This window comes from Cottoperca gobio, chromosome 7 (genome assembly GCF_900634415.1).
Source record: "Cottoperca gobio chromosome 7, fCotGob3.1, whole genome shotgun sequence".
Classification (NCBI taxonomy): Eukaryota; Metazoa; Chordata; class Actinopteri; order Perciformes; family Bovichtidae; genus Cottoperca; species Cottoperca gobio.
In genome coordinates, this window is record NC_041361.1 from 4,445,681 (window position 1) to 4,459,013 (window position 13,333).

The 13,333-nt window shown below is 41.8% G+C and overlaps 1 protein-coding gene across 2 annotated transcripts in view; it reads left to right on the forward strand.

Annotated features, from left to right (window-relative positions):
- scube3 (signal peptide, CUB domain, EGF-like 3) overlaps window positions 1-13,333 on the forward strand; it is a 66,414-nt gene that overhangs the window by 40,716 nt on the left and 12,365 nt on the right. Inside the window, exons 7-9 of one of the 2 annotated variants that reach the window (XM_029435767.1) lie at window positions 4,648-4,695; window positions 9,572-9,688; window positions 11,308-11,430. In XM_029435767.1, coding sequence (XP_029291627.1) covers window positions 4,648-4,695; window positions 9,572-9,688; window positions 11,308-11,430 — 288 coding nt within the window. The remainder of the gene's footprint in view (window positions 1-4,647; window positions 4,696-9,571; window positions 9,689-11,307; window positions 11,431-13,333) is intronic. The other variant, XM_029435768.1, reaches the window with a different exon arrangement.

A 13,333-nucleotide genomic window follows, 5' to 3' on the forward strand; every position in this document is an offset into this window, starting at 1 on the left:
ACACCTGAACTTTCTCTCTTGATCTGTGACATACAAGGACAAAAGGCTACCACTCACTGTGCTTTCCCCTCTGCTGCTGCTGCTCCAGTAACCTCTCAGTCCCTGCATCTGCTTTGGCTTCTCTTCCTCTTCCTCTTCCTCCTCTTCACTTGACACGGTGCAACAGCTCTCCCTATTCCTCTCTGTTTCTCGGCCATGCAGTCAGACGCACACCTTCTATTAGCCCTTGGGTCAGTTCCTCCACTGCTTCCCTGTTGGGGATTAACTCACACACCTGACCTAACCTTCCACTGGCATTTATCAGTGTTTGCCTCAGTTGACTTAAGTTGAGTAAAAATCATTCAGCCACTCGGGCATATTGAACCGTTCTGAAGGGCAGTTTCCCATCAGACGAGGGGCCTGCAGGTGCAGTAGAGTCAAAGTGCAAGTCTCAATAAACGTGTACAGATTTTGCTTATCCTTGCAGAACTGCACAGACATTTCATCGACAACCGTGGAACATTAACAATAAAGTTACTCGGGTGTAAACTTGAGACTGAACGTTACTGCTGACAGGCCTTTATTTTATCCGCCTATTTAAGCAGAGTGTCATTAATAGTTTCTGTATACATTACAAACCCGTTGAAACCAATGCAGCGTGTACTTTGCTGTGTTGGTGACCTGGGTGTGTAATGGGAGCTTCAGTGAGTTGGATAGGACGTATTTTCCTTGTCAGGAAGACAAACATAGTAATAGAATTAGAGGCTACGCCTGCAGAGCATTCTGGTGAGGTGGTCGCTTGGTTTCAGTGGCTGTGAAGTTTGAGAGTTTGGTTTTTGGTAGCGGCTGATTAGCTCAGTGCTTCTGGACCCCCCCTTTATTACCGCAGCCCTGACGAGAGCCAGACCTATGTCAAGGTCTGGTCAGCCAACCTGTCATTATTGCTGTACCCTGCGAGGCCAGGGGGAACGCCACAAAGTTGACTGCAACCAAATTATATGTTTTCACTTGTCTTATTCCCAAAGCCGAGCACATGTACATTTGGTGTGCCAGATTAGGAAGCAGTCAGCCAGTTAAAATCTCTGATTCCCCCGTCAGAGTCTGGGGTTACAGAGGTGGAGGCAGGGCTGCTCTGCGGTCGACACGCGGGCGCTCCACGTCCCAGACACTCTATTAGTTAATAAAACCTCAATAAAGCAAACAATCTGCCAAATGAACCACTGACGGGAGAGTGAGCGACAAGAACGTTGGAAGACCTTCAGTAAGGCACCACTACTTCTGTTCTGGGACTGTAACTGTGTAGGGTTTCCACCGCAAACAATTATTCAAAATGTAATGTATATATATATATATATATATATATATTTAAATAAATGTCACAGCTGTCTCTGCTGTGAAAAAATACTTTTCATTTTAAATGATTTGAAGGCTTAAAACAAACGGTTTCTATTTGTGAATTAAGTTCCAAATATTCTTGAATTTCACAAACGAGATAAAAATATGTCTTCTCTTCATGGCACATAAGAGATAATTACTTCTCAGCCGACGCATTCAGAAATAGTAAAGGATGTATATAGTGTAGAGGTTATCCATAGCAACCACACAAAGTGAAAATACTCTCCAATTTAGCCTCACTATTGATTTGAAAAGGTTTATGATTGAGTCTGCTTACTTGATTACAAAACAGCCCTTTGCCTCGTCAGGGGCGTCGTCTGCAGTCCGGTGGGATCTCTCTCGCTGTAGCTTCACTGTTCGGTCCATCTTGTGGGCTGTTTCATATGAATTCTGACACATTTTCATTCATTTTGTGGTGTCTCTCCTCAACCATCCTCGGTCATGCAGTTTGTAAAAATACGCCACATGCTGCTCTGTTTGCAAGTGTTGGATCTTTATCCTTCCTATCTCGCCTCTGTCGATACCTTGCATACTGTAGCTGGGAATTTAATATCAGCAGGACACATGGACTGCTCTCTCTCTCTCTCTCTCTCTCAATCATGCACACAAGCACACACACTCCTTAAGAGGTATGTGTTCAGTCGCCTACTGAAACAGTCTTAACAAAGTCAGGTTTATTTGTCCGTGCATCAAGTAAGTTCAGGTATCAGAAAGCAGCAGCCATCATGTGGAAGCATTCACGCTGTTAGCACAAATCATAAACATTCACAAATAGCAGGCAGATGCAGACATGCTCAGGAGTTTAATCATCTAAAGAGTTGGCCACACACACAAACACAAACACAAACACACACACACACACACACACACACACGTACAGAGAAAGAGAGCAAGATATGTTATAATACAAACAGAAATGTATACAAACAAACATACAATACATATCCAGCATGCATGCATCACATTCTACATGCATATGCCCATAACATAAACACACTGTGCTCTCATTTCGGGTGGTCTGTGCATTCATGCTTGTGTATTCAGATGTACCTCTCAGTGCTCTGTCCTCCCTAACTGCTGTGAATCATCGTTTCTGAATGCTGCATGTTGGGATTGGGACACGTTGGTCGAACTGTGGCAGTCGATGTAGAGCGGGGCATGCTTTTGTGGTGTTACTGTCAGGGTTGAACATCTGCTTCCTCATCTGGCATCTCAACAGAGCTCTGAGTTTGTCATTCTGACATCCTCAGGTTCCAGAGAGTGCATGCTTTAATCACAGGGAATGAATAGAGTTTAATTCTGAAATAATATGTTTTGAAACATAATTGGAACAGTGTAAGGATTAACACGGTAGCTCTTAGTGCAATTTAAAATAAGACCCTCAAAAGGTGTTTTGCCTTTTTTCCATTTTGACGATGTGCTCAAAGGCCCAAGTAGCCGAGTGTAAAGCTGAATATACTTTACTCGGTGGACAGTAGAAATTATTCACTTTGCAAATGTGGCAATTAAAAGTTATAATTTGTCATAAATAATAGTTTAAAAAACGAGTACTGTTTTTTTCAAATAGCTTTTTAGTGACGGCACATAAATTGTACGGCTGGGCCACTGACGGTGCTAAGAGACTTGACTTAACAGCCTAACAACATTAATTCTGAAATGATCTGACCATAAAAGACACCATAAAGCGCAGACATAAATCTGTCTGTCCCTGTCTTTCAGCTTGCAGCACTAACCACCACTCGCTCTGTCTGTCGAGGCTCGCAGCGCTCATACTAACTAGCAAAAGCCTCATCTCTCACACACAAACAACACAAACTGCACTTTGTGTGGGGTATTTACTTTGCATGATTGCATGCTGCGAGGTAACACTTTTGCCTTGAGATGTCACCCTTTTCATTTTAGACGAGGATCTGCCATCATCAGTTTGTTGTTAGGAATATAATCACTGCTGTCTGCTCAGTTGTTATCTTTTTAAGAGGCTGTCTTTTCTTTTGCAACATCGTGATGTCATTCTCTCGCCTCCTGTTGGCATGAATGGACATTAACGATTTGCAGGAGAGATGATCCCCTCTCATCCACCTTTCTCCTAGCTCTATGAAATCTTGCATGAATTATGGGTGGGTCTGTTGTAGCTTTTTGGGAAATGAATAATGTGGGAACACAACCTGTCAAACGGGAGAACGTAGATAACAACTCCTTCTACTGAGGGATGGGAGGACAACCTGAACAAGTGGCCTTGGTTAGCTGTAACAAAGTAAAGTAGCTTAACTTTGTATAAAATGTTATGGAGTTGATGGATAAGTTGCGCTGTTCTCGTCCGCAGCAACAGTCGAGCAAAATGTAATTTGTTGCTCAAACCTGCAGTGCAGAACGTTTGTCTCGCCCCTCTGGCTCTGAGAGTAATTAAACAAACACTCTCGACGTGTTATGTCGTATGCCTGCAGGTGAGCTAGCCGCATGTTCCCCGCCCCCAGGAGCGCTCTCTTCAAGTCTTCCCATACAAATAAGGGCATGTTCTGCACGAGTATTATACAAATACCAACCAGTCCAAGAGCAGTAACTACACATCGGTGTCCCTTTTCTGCTTTTAGCACTCTTTAATGAGGAAGAGCTACAACACTGGTGATCAGTGTTTGTCGTCGTCATCGATCGCTTTCTTTTTTTTTACTTTAATCCTTTTGTCTGAGCACCAACGTAAAACACATCACTATGTAACCACAGCGGCAATACGCTTAATCAGCATTTTGTGAACTCGTTTTGGAAAGGGCTTAAATGTAAAGGATGTTAATTTGTATGTCAAAGTCAGGCACTCGAGCTTTAAACAAACATAAACTCAAAATGAATCCGTCTGGTTTAATAAAGCGCGTTTAGTACGGATAAGCCTCAGAGCTTTTCAGATTGTTCATCGATTTAACGTTGGGAGCAGCGGAGTAAATGAAATAGCTAAATATGCTACTTTACATTATCAAAGGTCACTTCTTCAGGTCGTCCTTCCATCCCTCGGTAGTACAGGGCTGACAGCCTGTGTTTCCACATCATTACTTCCCTAAAATCTCTGCACAAAGCAGAGAGTCACCTGTAGCTAACTCACAAACGCCACTTCATAATTCACTAAAGGAAAAAGGTGGATATTCTGTAAACCACATCAGATTAGTTCTTGTCACATGCTCATGATTTACGTAACACGCGAATGCTGCGTGGTTCAAGTGTACAGAGAACTAAAGTGGTGTTTTTACAATGTGTGCGTGTGTGTGGGTGTGCGCGTGCATGCAGGGGAGAGGAGTGTCCAGTCCCAGGCAGCCCCCCAGCTGTTCCCCAATGGTAAATATGTGTTCCTCTGACTCCTCTCTCTGGGGGTCTGTGGGTGTGGGGAGAAGAGGAAGCTAACCTAGCAGGCACTGATCAGGCCCTTCCCCTCCCCACAGGGGCATCATCCTTCTGACCCTTGACCTCTGACCCCCCTCCTCCCCTACCTTCCTCTTCCTTCTGTGAATGCCCTCTCAATAACAACCGCTGCCCCTGTCAAACCACACCTTTTTAAAACACAGCTGCAAACAGGGAGAGTCTGACCAGCAGTATAAACATTATATAAACTTAAACAAATATAATACATTATAAAAGATTACAAGATTGGCTCCCAACCTTTTTTTTTTTTTGTCTTGTGACCTCCTAAAATAAAGCAGTGGGGCCCCTTGTTACATTTCATATGACTATGCTATGTTAGCAGTTCCACCAAAGGAGGCATTTCCCCTCTTAACTTCTCACATGGTTTCATTTAAATAACTGTTAAAGAGGTAAATGTATCCAATATTATACAAAAAAAAAGGCAAAGATTAAAGTCCAAAGAATGAATACAGATTTGTGCAGCAGAGCGTTTCTTTAAGGCATTAATCATATCACAAACCCGTCAGTGTTTTAAACTACCTAGCAGTATATGAAGTAGTTAAATCTAGCTCCACCTCAAGCAGCTACAACAGTACAATGCTGCTTTACATCATTGATGCATCAGTATTAACAATTTAATCATGTCATATATATATATATATATATATATATATATATATATATATATATATATATATAGTAATATATCAGCCACAGAGAATGTTTTATACTTTGAAAGCATGACTTTTACTTGTTTTTTTCACGTTTATCCACTAGAACATTCACTTAAATAAAGGATCTGAACACATCTCCTGTAGTGTGATTAATATACTGAATAAGGATGTATTAGTGCAACACGTCGCCTCCGTCAGAAGTCCGTATCAGTTTAACTGTGATGGCTTTTAAGATGCAGGACAAAAAGTTTGGTTTCATTTGTGTTTTGGATATGACTGAAAGCATAACGCTCGGTCATTGTGTTCCTAAACTGCGTGATCACGGCCTGTTGGCTTTGGGAGCCAATAATGTGTCCATGATCGCTTCACAGAAAACACAAATTCCCTCTAAACTTGCTTTTTTTTCATAATTAATTAGGGAATTTATCAATGTTATTCCAGTCCAATATTTTCTATTTTGTGTCCAAAAGTTATTTTGTTTCACAACATTTGCCGTAAAAATGATAAATAGAGTTTTTGGGTGGAGAAGAAAAGAGAAAGAAAAGCACAGGGACTTTTTTGATAACACCGCAAATATAATTCAGACCAATTTCAGGATGAAGTGTGCTTTAATAGATATGGTAAAGATGCCAGGAGAAATAAACTCATAAATCTGCAACGATGTTTCAAACCTTGATCAAAGAGATTTACGTTTTAATTATACCATGTAAGAGACGCGGGGAGGAGGCTTGTTCTCAGAGGAGCAGCCTGTTCAAGGTAAGAAGCGAAACAATAGTGTTTTTAAGTTACTAGTTGTTACTACTGCATGTACACCAAGTTTCCCTCATGCCACAATATAACAGTCTGACCTATTTTAGGATTTTGTGTCCTAGTTTCAGTTTAGTTTGTTCTCAGAAATAGAAACATTAGGAGCAAGAGACATATTTTGCATCTCCTTTATCAGTTTTCCCCCACTGATGTCCTGTGTTACTGTACAACACTCACTTTGTGATTTACTCTCACAGTTGCACCTCTAGAGAACATTAACAAACTGTTCTCAATGGTTTTTATTTTCTTATTGTGTGGTTTGTGTTGTTTTTGCCTGATGAACAACTAGTAACTTTTACTCTCGCTGCATGTTTGGTCAAGAAAACCTTTTTAAAAATGAAGATGTTTTTCACCTGAGCCAGGGGTGTCGAACTCATGTTAGTTCAGGGGCCACATGCAGCACAATTTGATCTCAAGTGGGCCGGACCAGTAACATCACAGCATAATAACATATAAATAACCACAACTCCAAATGTTTCCCTTCGTTTTAGTGCAAAAAAGTACATTCTGAAAATGTTCACATTTTATATTTTTACTAAACATTATGAACAACCTGAAATTTCTTTAGAAACAAAGGTGCAATTTCAACAATAGTATCAGTTTATCATTTACAGATCAGTGTATCTACAAGGCTACAAAACATTGGTATCACAGGTATCTGGAACAGTATTTTACTTTATGATCAAAACAACTCATTTTTACACTTTACACAAAGTCCTCCCTCGGGCCGGATTGGACACTCTGGCCGGCCGGTTTTGGCCCCCGGGCCGCATGTTTGACACCCCTGACCTAAGCCATCTATTCCCGGTGATCAACGCCCAGAGAACGTCTGCCTTGTGCCTTTTTTTTGTGAATTCCATCCACTCACCCGTTGACATATCGTGTTTGCGGTCATCATAAATGGCCGGTGACAAGTTGTATTGACGTTGCTTGTCAACGGTTCTGATGTACGTTAAGAAGCGCTGCAGCGAGACATCTTGTGGCTTCTGTTAAAAGATTACGTACACTGCATGAACCCCTCTGTATGAAACACATACTGTGGAAGCTCAGCATTAGACCAAACACCCTACACGTCATACTGGAGAATATTTACAAAAGTCTGCCCACTGTTACTGTAATTGCGGGTCCCAACCCGGTGCACTGTAGATGTAGCTGGTCTTCATCCAAAACACATAAACCCACACACATACCAGAGCGTGTGTCTCACCCACGTCTACACAAAAACCATAATGTCAAATATTTCTTTGCTCTCTTAACACATGATCATTACAGTTTGGTGAGATGGCTGCCTGACTAAGCGTTTTGGAGGCATGTCCTGACACCGTCTTATCGTCTCGTCTGCCAACTGTCTCTGCTCACACTTTGCAATTATGTGAACCCACAGTGCTGCACTCTCAAGCCTGGGTTGGGACTTGGGTATTAACTGGAACCCCCCCCCCCCCCACCATCTGCCCAATTAACCATCATTATTCTACTATGAAGGATCAAAGGCTAAATCACTTGTGTTCTGCCTAATACAGAGGGTGGACAAAATAATGGAAACGCCTCACAGAAAAGGATTTCAGCTGTGAAGAACGTTAAAGTGAGCTTTGGTGGACACACGTGGCAACTATAGGGTCACAGCAAATGCAAAAACGTAGGGAAACAGGTAGCACAAGTAAAGAAGACTCATAAAGTCCTCAACCTGACTCGGTAATGTCTGTCACGCAGCAACAACTAGAAAAAGTGCTACAGTGTGTGTCATCTTAGGGTGAAAACATTTCTGGGGTATAATGGAGGTTGACTTTTAAAAGTAAATCATTTGTATGAGCGTCACCAATAATAAAAAACAAAAGTATTTTAAGTTATCCAGGAAACTGTCTCATATAAATCACGACAACTGATACCAAACACAGAAGTTGAAAGCAACTATGATCATATACGGTATTGTACAAAGGTCATATAACCTAAGATAAACCCACATTTTAGAATTTGCAGGAAGTATTAATCTTTTTTTTTTGCTCCCTGTGAATTAATATTTACTCCCGTATATTGATGCATCATGTTCAGCCTTCAGCGACATGATCCACTGAACTGTTCTCTATAAAAACAACCATAAAACATAGAATTACATCACTGTAAGCACCTGTTTTTGCTTTGATGCGTAATTGCAGTCTACAGTTGAGTTTTTTTATTTGAGAGAAAGAGCTTTACAAAGTTTCATTATGGCTGCTGCAGGCTGTGCACTTTTAGATTTAAGTGAAGAGCATTAGGTGTTTCCCCAAAGGGATCCTCGTTCTCTATTTAAAAAAAATAAATAAAAAAATAAAACCTAGTGCAGCTGCATTCCCTCTTTAGTGCCACGTGTGAGCTGCCATCTCCCTGCCAGTGAGAAGTCTTCAACTAGCCCAGCTGTGTTGGCTCGTTTTTTTTAGAAGATCTGCCAGCCAGTATCCTACAGCCCATTAGAGAGAAGGGATGCGCTGTGTGGATGGCCAGTTGCCTTTACAGCAAGTTAAAGTGATTGTTCCAGATCGCAAAAGGTTTTTTTTTAATTTGTTTTTTGTTCTGAAGTGTGTGTGTGAGGCTTTCTATAAAGCTGCCAAAATCCATAAAGGCACACACCGGTCTCCTTTATGTGAGGACACATTTCTCCTGTGCTGTTGCTTAAAATGAAAGTCTCCAGTGAAATTTGTCACTGTCTAGAGAAGAGACCTCAGCTCTCCTGTCCTGACTGACTTCTTCCCTTTCTTCAAATCAGTCTAGCCAACACAGGGGCAAGGTAGCTAGAATTGCTTTTTTTGCCTGGAAGGTTTTGTAAAAACAAATTAAAAAACAGGGAGAAGTGGTGTTCTTTTGTCGTATCTGTCTTGAAGTCAACCCTCTGCCCTCATGAAGGAGGGGAGACAGATGCCCTGCAGTGCAAAGGACTTATAGAGGTTGTAATTCACCTTGACCAAAGAGAATCAAACATACGTACTTTAACACACAGAGAAAACGTGTAAAACCCTATATTTGGCTGTGTTGGATCTAATATTTCCTTATGACTGTCTCCTTTCATTATTAACTAGCATCTTCTCAATTCTCCTCACTGTTAATCTTATCCAGCAGCTGCATTTCTGTCTTTTCTTCATTCCTTCTTCTTTATTATGTTCTACTGAGGACCTGACAGCCTGCTCTGCTTCTTATTGTCTGGCTCCTGAAACTGAATGCTGAATACAATAGTGTGCCTTCTAATTCTTGTATGCATATATGCTGTTTTGATGTGGGGAGAAACAAGTAGGTCAAGACGGCATCTACGGTGTATTTTTCTACGAGGGTTTGTCTCACTGCGAGTGCTTGTTTCCCCGCAGAGACCTGTGCAGTGAACAATGGCGGATGTGATAGCACATGTCATGATTCAGTGACAGGAGTCCGCTGCAGCTGTCCTGTTGGCTTCACTCTGCAGCCGGACCGCAAGACCTGCAAAGGTAAAGCATCGTCTTTGAAACCACACCTGTCACCAAATGAATCTCACACTTGTCGTGTCGCCAGGCACATTGGAGCTTCTTTCTCCACCTGGAGCTCACAGCGATCATCAAGTTATTTACATCCTCCCTCCTTAGCACCTTTTCCAACCCGCTAGTTGGATTTTCTCTTTATATACTAGACTATCATGGTTTTGCACCCAAAAGTGCTGCGTCATTGTCTGTATCCTTACTGGTGCCACCAATCTTACACTACTTTCTGCTATTCAGCTGCATATTGTGAGTAATATTTTGTCATGCAACCCTGTTTTCTTGACAGTTTTCCCACTACATCATCCTGCTTTCTGGGGGTTGACAGAGCATCCTCTACTCGAGAAACCAGCCTACCGTAGCAATTTTTTTTTTTTTTTATTGTATTGCGTCTAATAAAATCAACTCCAAACTTTAGGGGGAAACTGAAAATGATATTAGGAGACGAAGGCAGCACTGACAGTCATGGAGTTGGAATGAGGACGATCCAGAAAACACGGGGATAGAAATCCATCGGCCTTCTACGTCCTCGTAATGTTTCACCAACAACTCTTGATAAAAGTATATTGCCTTTTTATTAGTTTGGTTTTGCGAGGAAACAAGAGGAAAACAAACCCAGGCAGCTCTGGCACAAGAAGACAGGGGCTTGCTGCAGGCCAGGCACTTCTGAAGAACGAAGACCAAGATGGAGCAAGAAAGGGATTATTTTATTCCCTTTCTAATGCATTTATTTCAACCAGATGATGAAGACTCCCTCAAGAGACAGACTCCTCATTTGTGATGATGATTCAGAATTAATCAGAGCACCATCAAACGCAGGGATGAACACATGCTATATTGATTGGATATTGGCTGCACAAATAAAGAGCAAGAGTAACCACAGGGAGATGGACAACGATGATTTAGACGGCCTCATCGCCACAAGGCTGCATCCCATTACAGCCACACGCAAACTGATTTTATCCCGTGTGAGGGCCAAGTAAGGAAATCCCTCAAGCTAATTTCCAGTTTCTGCAAACAGTCTAAGCAAACAAATATTTATCCTATTTTAAATAACTGCACCATCAGCCAAGCTCCCTTCGATCTTATATCCCCACCTCACTCGTTAGATTCAACAGCTTGTTATGAACTTCTGTTAAAGTTGCAGTAATAAGTATATTTATATTAACAATGGATCACATGGTCACTTGTATGCGAACCCCCCCAGAAAACGATGACACTGTACACTACCTTCCCAGCATGGACTGACAAAGTTATTAACTCGCTGCTGAACACGCTGGAACATTTAGCAGCTAAAGGCAGATATCTTATATATCGTTGTTGGAGTGAATATTGGACTTACGTTCATCAGGTGGACGGAAACAGAACTCCAAGTGAATAATAATGTTGCTCTGTAACTGCTAGATGTGTAACTAAGTAATTAACAATGTATTACCAACACAAATATGTTGTGTTCATGGCTTGTTTCCACTGCCCCCTAGTGGCCAAAAAAACAATTACATATAGCAAGTTTAAATGAAATGTCCTCTCCTTTTCTTCTATGATGGGTGATTTGATGTTTCCACTTTATTTGGATGATTTTCTCTTCACAGACATTGATGAGTGCCGTCTGAACAATGGTGGGTGTGATCATGTGTGTCGAAACACAGTGGGCAGCTTTGAGTGCAGCTGCAAGAAAGGCTACAAGCTGCTGACCAATGAGAGAACTTGTCAAGGTAGGACCACCTTTTCCTGTGGACCACTTTAGATATAGATTGTTGCATTGTAATCCAGAAATGTCCTCCTTAGTAAGCACAACACTATGCTCCCTCCAGCCTGCAGGGAAGCCACACCAGGCCTCTCTGGCTTGTTTGTGTGTTATATTTGGTGGTAGCCATCGCTCAGCAGGAGCTGGGAGGACTAGCTGCAGAACAAATAAAGAGTTCGCCATGGCCGAACACAGGTGTGGGGAATTAGAGCTCCGACCTCTAAAAAGCTCTGGTTCTTGCATGAATCTTAGAAACATCTGGTGAGAGAAGACGGGCAGGCTAGAGCTGCGGAGCCGAGCTCAGCCTCTCTCCGAATGGAAAAACAGATGACATGCTATTCTTTTTAATTCTCTTTTCTTTATTGATGTGGTCGATCAATATCCAGCCTGGTCCACATCATTGTCATGCAATGGGTTTAGAATTGCTGCACTGAATCACACCACTTTGTACACAGTACTAAACATCTTATGTGTTCAATGAAAATATATTGTGTCGCTGTGTTTTGCAGCCACTTTCTTGTCTCTTCAAATCTATTTTTGCTGGGATGCCTTTCTTTCATTTTATTTATTCTTTTACAGCAGAACAATGCAAAGTTTATTTAGCCAACATAGCACAGATAACTGAGAAACTGTGGTCTGTACATGTAGGAATGTAAATGACAGTTTATTTTCTGTGGCACCGTGCCTTAACCAACTCCATCATGTGCTGTTCGGGTGTGCAGGGGCAACAATGTTGTCCTTGTTTGGGTCGGCTGTGTGTTTTGTCTAGAGAAAAGGGTTGTGATAAAGCTCATCTCTTCTTGTTGCCAGACTCTCTCTCTCACGCACACGCACACACACGCACACACACGCACACACACGCACACACTACACTACTGAGTCACCTGCCCTTTATCCTCTCATTCCCTTCATTGTTCTCACTTGTGGAACGTCTGGCAGAATAAAAGCCACTCAACAAAGGTTAAACTTTATCTTAATGATTTCTCCTCTGATTGGTGGTGTACCCGGGTGTTAGTATGCAAATCTGTGATTAAAGCAGCGCTTTAGCAATTTAGTATTGCACCTCCATACAGTTGGGGGACTCTTTTTTTGCATTGAGTCCCTAGCATGGGGCAAGCTCCAAAAACATGTTATGTTATTTTTCTGTGTATGTTTTTTTTTTATATATATATAATTCATGCACTTAAATTGAATTTTCTTATTTTCAAAAGTGTCTTTTATGAAGGCCCACATTTTGTTACGCAGGATTAAAAGAAATTGAATTCTAATGTCTTTGAAGCCACAGAAGACATCTGTTTCTCCAAATCCAGAACTGGCAGAGCAATAAGATTATGGGGGGGGGGGCCTGCGGCCTGCTGCAAATGGTACAACACTACAGTGTTGGTACTTGTGCTTGGTGGTGGGTCGTGGCGTTCTGTGACATCAGAGACACTTATATAGACGTTTGCTGTCTCCGCGAGGTGTTGAGATGTGTAAACTGAACTCTGGGTTTATCTTGGTTTAAACAGTCATGGTGTTTCCCTGCTGTCAGTGGGCCATGGCCCATAAGTCAGGATGGGGCATGTCTGCTGAGCCTGTCAGCATTCCTCCACCCTCAACAATCTCCTTCTCACTCCTAATCCACATGAGGGCACTCAGGGAGATGATGCGATGTTTTCTCCAGAAGGAACATCTATGATAAAGATCTTATCTGTATAAATAACACTGACCTTTTCTTTTCAGTCAACCTCATTTGCCTTCCTAGAATTTAGTATTTTTGTATTGTTAATGTGATGAACTGAGCCCTGATGCACCGATCAGTCCGGTGCAAAGAGTGGGCTGATGAACAGAGGGCAAAGAGAAGACATAATTGATGGAATCTCTCTAAATTG